The sequence below is a fragment of the Diadema setosum genome, chromosome 17 (genome assembly GCF_964275005.1).
Source record: "Diadema setosum chromosome 17, eeDiaSeto1, whole genome shotgun sequence".
Classification (NCBI taxonomy): Eukaryota; Metazoa; Echinodermata; class Echinoidea; order Diadematoida; family Diadematidae; genus Diadema; species Diadema setosum.
Genome location: NC_092701.1, coordinates 26,849,020 through 26,855,227, shown reverse-complemented (window position 1 = coordinate 26,855,227; position 6,208 = coordinate 26,849,020). Strand labels below are relative to the sequence as shown.

Genomic DNA, 6,208 nt, shown 5'->3' with positions numbered 1-6,208 from the left:
CCAGTTGTGCCCTCAGTGTCACTTTTATAATGCTCTTTTTCCATTTTCTTATTTCTTCTTCTGTGGCCTGCAGAGGATTGCATGATTGTAAAATGTGTCAATGTGTCTCTGTATCCATTGTGTTGTTTTATGAAGTACTGAAGAACTCAACGTGAACTTGAATGAATATGAATTATGGTTCGTTATTGCGAAGGTTTGTTTATACGCTCCTTTTTTTCTATTTTCGGATTGACGAACCTTGGGAATAATGAACCATAGTTCATTTTCGGATAAGCGAACCTTTGTAATAACGCCACAAAAATAATGTTCAAACTAATGAATCCTATTTCATTTTTTACTCATATGAAGTACTATGTATATATATAAAAAAGTTGTGTGTTTCGGAATAGCGAATCTTCGGAATAACCAACGTCACCTTATGATTCTTAGGGGATCTGACTCATTTAGAGATAAGATTATTCTTATCCTGTATGGTTCTAGGCCTTACACTCAATAGGAAAACTGAGAGGTGATGGCATCACAGTTGTTGTTGGGGTTTTTTTTTTAAGATCTCAAAGGAATAATGAGACTCGAACGCAGCCATCACTTCACTCCATCGAATAACACCCATAATTTTACTCATGGGCATTCCCTCAAGATTTTCCTTGGAATCGTCTTGACTCTTGATTCAAGAAAATTTTTTTTTTTTCAGCAGCAGATAGACCTTTAAAAGTGTCTGATTGGAACAGCCTTCCATTACAAGAAGAGATTGATTCTTAGTTCCTCCATTAATATGTATACAGTAAAGTTGGATGATCACTGGTGGCCTGACCAATTTATCCTTCCCTGATCAAAACGTCCAAATCAAACTGAGTCCAGGGAGCCTCCGTCTCTGCTGAGTCCAAACTGAGTGAACTATTTGTCATGAAGAATAGACCGAGGATCTGATGATCTACATTTTCTCGTAGATGATGAGGATTGTGATGATAGCGCCATCTCCTGAATAAAATCATCACGTAAGCCCACGTCACTGCTGAAGCACGGAATTTGCTAGGCTGCGTGGATTTGACCATTCAGCTGTTGTCTGAGCCGTTCACATACACACCCACACCGCAGCGCAGTTGGTCCCGTCGACGTAATGTTTGTAGACGTAGCACTGTACTGCTGTACATGTGTGTGTGAGAAGAAAGCTCGTCTGCTAGCCGTTTTCATACGTCGTGTATTTATGTTCGTTGGAGACGTCGTTGTTTGATTCGGGATCGGGGAGAATGACCATAAATTACCTGATTTGAATTTCCCTTCGAAGTATGGTCACTTAGGCAAGACAACATGACGGCTCTGAGTTGTCTTATCACATGGCTGTTTCTCTACCTCTTTGCTGTGTCCTCGTAAGTGTTGCGAAGAAATTAAGTGGTATATCTTGCTGATTGGCGTGACGTTTTTATATGCGTGGATTTGTAGGTGGGTGGTGTTGCGTAGTCCCTTACATTAGAATCTGTGATGTGACATTGGTCTGTGTGCGTTGCCGTTGTGACGGTGTTTAGACTGTTGATGCTAATTGCTAGATAAGATAGATGGTAGCCAGTTGGTAGCTTGGACTGCAGACACGGACTCCGAAGTCCAAGACCTAGGCTCTAGTATCGATCATTTAACCATCATGTTGTAGTAAATTCATTCAGATAAATTGACATTCAAGCAAGGGTTGCTAGGCCAGGCCCAAGCAAGGCCAAGGGCAAAAAGGGACATCTCTCAAAATAGTCATCTTCTTAATAGTCTTAAATTAGGCTTACTATAGGTCTAAACTTAGGCCTACTAGTAATGATAAAGGTTACTTGGAATATTGTTTTATATTCCATTTATATAGATCTAGTAACACTCCTTGCGCTTGCAAAATTGAATGAGAACTAGACTAGGGTCTATAAAGGGGTTTACAATGAATAGGCCTACAACTAGATTTCTAGAAGCTTCAGGTCTTCTACCAAGTGTAACTACTAGAAAGACCTAGTCGTTTAGTCATACACTGTATAGAAAGTCCACTACTCGTCGACCACCTAGACCTACCGACCTATCTTTGGATCGACCACCTTCATGCAATGTCTTTCTTGCGCATAAAATCAAAAGTACGCGTATAAAAACTGGGCACTCAATACGCTAGATCTAGAATATTCGAACCCTAACTAAATTAAAACAAATTAAGAGAAATGAGGATCAAGAAAACAGATAAATAACCTGAGGAAACAGGAGGAAAAGAATTTAAGAAAAGTGCATTGCTCCCCTGTCTTTCTCTGATTCATTTTGAATGTTGCTACCCTCTTTGCATCTGACAATTCTCCCCTTCCTTCTTTCGCTCCTCCCCCTCTACCCCTTCCCTTTCACTCTTGATCTCCCACTCATTCAATCTTTCTTATTCCCTCACCTTTGAACTTTTCCAGGCTGTCCCTGTGCAGTAACAACGGCAAGCAGCAGGAGGAGTCGGTCGGTGGACGTGCAATCACGCAGGAGCCTGCTGAGGTATGAACCAAGCTTTAAAGAAGGGATCGTCCCGATCATTTGTCACACTTTCATCCATCAATGTTAATCATTACACACACACAAAACATGTTGTATACACTTTTTTTCAATGGTATTTATTCATAACCATTCAAATAGTACAAAGGCAATCATAGAAATATGTACTGCTGTATAGAGTAACATAATTGGACACAAATCACAAAAGAATTACATCCTTCATGTATACAAAATAACATATTAAGACACAAGTAACAAAATGATTATATCCTTCCTGTGTACAACTTTTTCTTTGCACAGAATTAGAAATTGTGACTTGATGATATACACATAGCATCTCATTTGTCAGATTGATAACAATTTAAATGAAAAAACAAACAAACAAACACACATACACACACATACACTGGAAATGGGCAAATGATAAATGATAATGACCTCACATGGTTTGCCTCAGGGAAAAAGAAGTAGTCACCAAACTGTATCAGTCAAGCAACTCTTATGCCATACAAATGAGTGATGACATCTGTCAGTACTGTCAGAATTTTCACCAAGGTGTCTTGATTAAGACAGTCAATTCAAGAAAGAAGGTGTTTTGTTTTGTTTTATTTGTTTGTTTGTTGATATTTTTTTTTCTTCTGAAAGTAGTGAATGAAAAACTTGGACCCTTTTACAAATAATGTGTATTAATTCTTTTTGTGCTAAGGTATAAACCTCCAGTGTGCCACATTATTTTGAGACAGCGACATAGTTTATGCTTTGGGAAAACATTCTGTTTTTTAAATCTGTGTAACTTTTATAGATTTTTGTTAATCTGGACATGTTATGAACAAAGCTTATGAGAAAATGACAAGCCTTGCTTTGATGTAAATTGTATAACAAATCAGTGATTGTCTTTCTTTCCAATGACCAGTATCTACATTAGAGACATGACTTTTGCACACGAAACAGTAACAGAAACTGAGAATCTACTCGCAAATCCAGTAGGGAACACTGCTTGAAAGTCAATCACCATACCATAAAATGCAAGCTACATGTGACAGGAATAGAATCACAAGAAACACTTGCATTGTGTAGTGGCATTTGGCGATTTATCAACCGGTTTGGGCGGGTTTGTGCGTTCGAACAGAATATGCGAAGTTGGCACGCCGTCAACTGAGTCGGGGCATGCAAACGTGGCACATAAAGAGTTAATGCTTCCTGCAAAAGGACCATTACTGACACTGTTTAAAAGGTCATGGAAATTGTAGCCTTTTAGCCAGCATTCAACAAATTATGAATGGTCTGTTAAGGTACTGTAGGGCTGCATTTGGTCAGCAAAATTGAGCTAGTTTTTACTCTTTTTCTTCAGAGGTGTGGATAGGGACTTTTTTTGCAGAGATAAAACAAAAGCAAGCAAACATGAAATTGTATTCAATGAGCAGTGCAAAGTAGAAGCTAAAAGTGGCATTGTTACATTGTCATGGACCTCTGTAGAGGAGAAAGTACACATTTTGATGTTATAGTGCATATAGTAAGTACCGTATATCATTAGTCTGCCATATATATTGAACTGTGTCATGGAAAACAATTATTTTTGTTTCCTGGAGAAAGATTTTGAGACATAATCAAGACTGAGATGTCATAATGTTGTCACTTCAGCAGAATGAAAGGAAATACTGTCTCTATACAGTATGCTACATTTATTGAGGCACCCTTGTAGCATTCAAATGATGATGGGAATCATTGAAGTCTGCGTGTACTTTCTTCACTTTGTCACTTTATATTGCTTGGCAGATGTGGTGACATGCTGTCTAGCGTAAATTTCGAATGGGATTTATGATAAGATAAGATGTATATTTAAGGCAATATTCACCTTGGCATTTACTCTCCTCTTTTCATTGATTGCAGAAAAATGTTGATGTCAGACTTGGGATAGCAGAGACCACTATTGATGGTGCACTGGTCAATAAAGAAGAGCAGTTGATACAAGGCATAGGGAGTGATGGAAAGGTATGTATTTTGTAGTATGTTGAGCTGGAATAAAGGTCCATTCTTCGCTCTGCTGCCCTTATTTATATTATATTGTGTGAGGTTTTGAAACCTCCCCAAATAGAACTGTATTTTATACAATGAATGATAACTGCAGGTAATATATGGACAATGTGTTATGAATGAGTGTCTTTACCCTCCCCCCCCCCCCCCACCCCAAGTACCAGAAGCATTTTTTTTTTTTTTTTTTGTTCCATCAATCTTGTGTCCCACCTACAATGTATATCTTGTGATTGTAATTCAAGTTAGAAATATTCTGTGGATTTTTTTTTTTTTTTTTTTTTTTTTTTTTTAAATTTAATACCAGGCCATGGTTTTGGTATATGAGATACACATGCAATGTAGATGTGCTGTTTAGGTAAGGCAAGGCTGCACACTGGTACTGGTCCGACGGTCCCTGACCAGTAAAAATCACTGTCCAACCAGTAACTTTTTCAGGAATTTACCAGTAAAAATGGAAAACCGAGACCTACTGAACTGACAGACAGGTCGGACCAGTAGAAGGTCAAAGGTCAAAGCTGTACATTACCTATAATCGCATTTTCAGCAGTAACGTCATTTACATGTAGAAATGTCTGTGGTGTAAGCCATATATTTTGGTAGGAAGTGTAGAAATGAAAAGACAATTATTTACACAAGATGAAATTAATTAATCAAAGGTCAAGGGTTACCGTACTCTTGCCTAATAAAAAGTCATTCCAAACCAGTACTTTCACTAAAAATTTCCAGTGGTGATGGAAGTACATGCAAGTAGGCAAGGCAGAAATAACTTGACAGATATTTACAAGTACATGATAATGGTCATAGGTCAAAGGTTGAGGTCAAAGTTTACTGTAATTTGGTGAAAATGTCATTCCAACCATTACCTCAGCTAGGAATGTTCAGTGGTGATACAACATGGTAAGGAGAATAGAAATGATATATCAACTAGTTGTTTTAAGCATCATGGATGAAAGGTCAAGGGCCAAGGTCAGAGGTCACCTAGATTTAGTTAATCTTTCATTTGTGGCCATGCTGTGCCTGTGGACACCTTTGAATGTTTCTACAACAGATATATGGCGCTATACAAATGCTGTGGATCATCATCATCATCATACAATGTATATTCCTCAAGATAGGTCCAGTAAAATACATCCTCTGTTATGAGAGGTACAAAGGTCAATCCTCAGTCAGTGAGTAAAGATCAGTGAACCCCATCATAATGTGAATGAAAGGCCATGCGCAGTATGGAGGATTATTGAATGCATGGGATGTGCAATTATCAATTGGAAATACTGAGTATGGTTTATTTGGTTACTCAGAAGTTTTTACTTTTTTGAGTCATTTAGCATTTATTTAACCCTGCACTGTATATTCTCATGGCTTCATATCTGGACACTATTGGGAATTCTAGTAGCACATAGGACAGTGACACTCAGATTTTTCAAACTGGGAGCATTGTTCGACAACATCTTCAAGGTCCAGACTATGTCACTTCATGTGAGCTGCTCAGTCCTGAACTGTCGTCAACTTCCCCAAATGTAGCCAAACACACTGTACACCCAGGATCAGACAACAGACATGCATACAGGGGATTACCTCCTTCGTCTGACCTAGGAGGATGAACTTGACATTAGTTAGTGAAATAGGGTGTGTTTATGCTCAATTTGCGAAGGCAGAATCAGCGTTTTGAAACGCTGATTCAAAACGC

General features: G+C 38.4%; 1 protein-coding gene across 1 annotated transcript; it reads left to right on the top strand.

The window, feature by feature from the left end:
- Window positions 1-1,212: 1,212 nt before the first annotated feature.
- Window positions 1,213-6,114, top strand: LOC140240570 (uncharacterized). Its single transcript, XM_072320332.1, has 4 exons — window positions 1,213-1,367; window positions 2,412-2,490; window positions 4,378-4,479; window positions 6,043-6,114. Exons 1-4 carry the CDS (start codon window positions 1,309-1,311, stop codon window positions 6,112-6,114), a joined length of 312 nt encoding a protein of 103 aa, XP_072176433.1. The 5' UTR covers window positions 1,213-1,308.
- The last annotated feature ends 94 nt before the right edge of the window (window positions 6,115-6,208 follow it).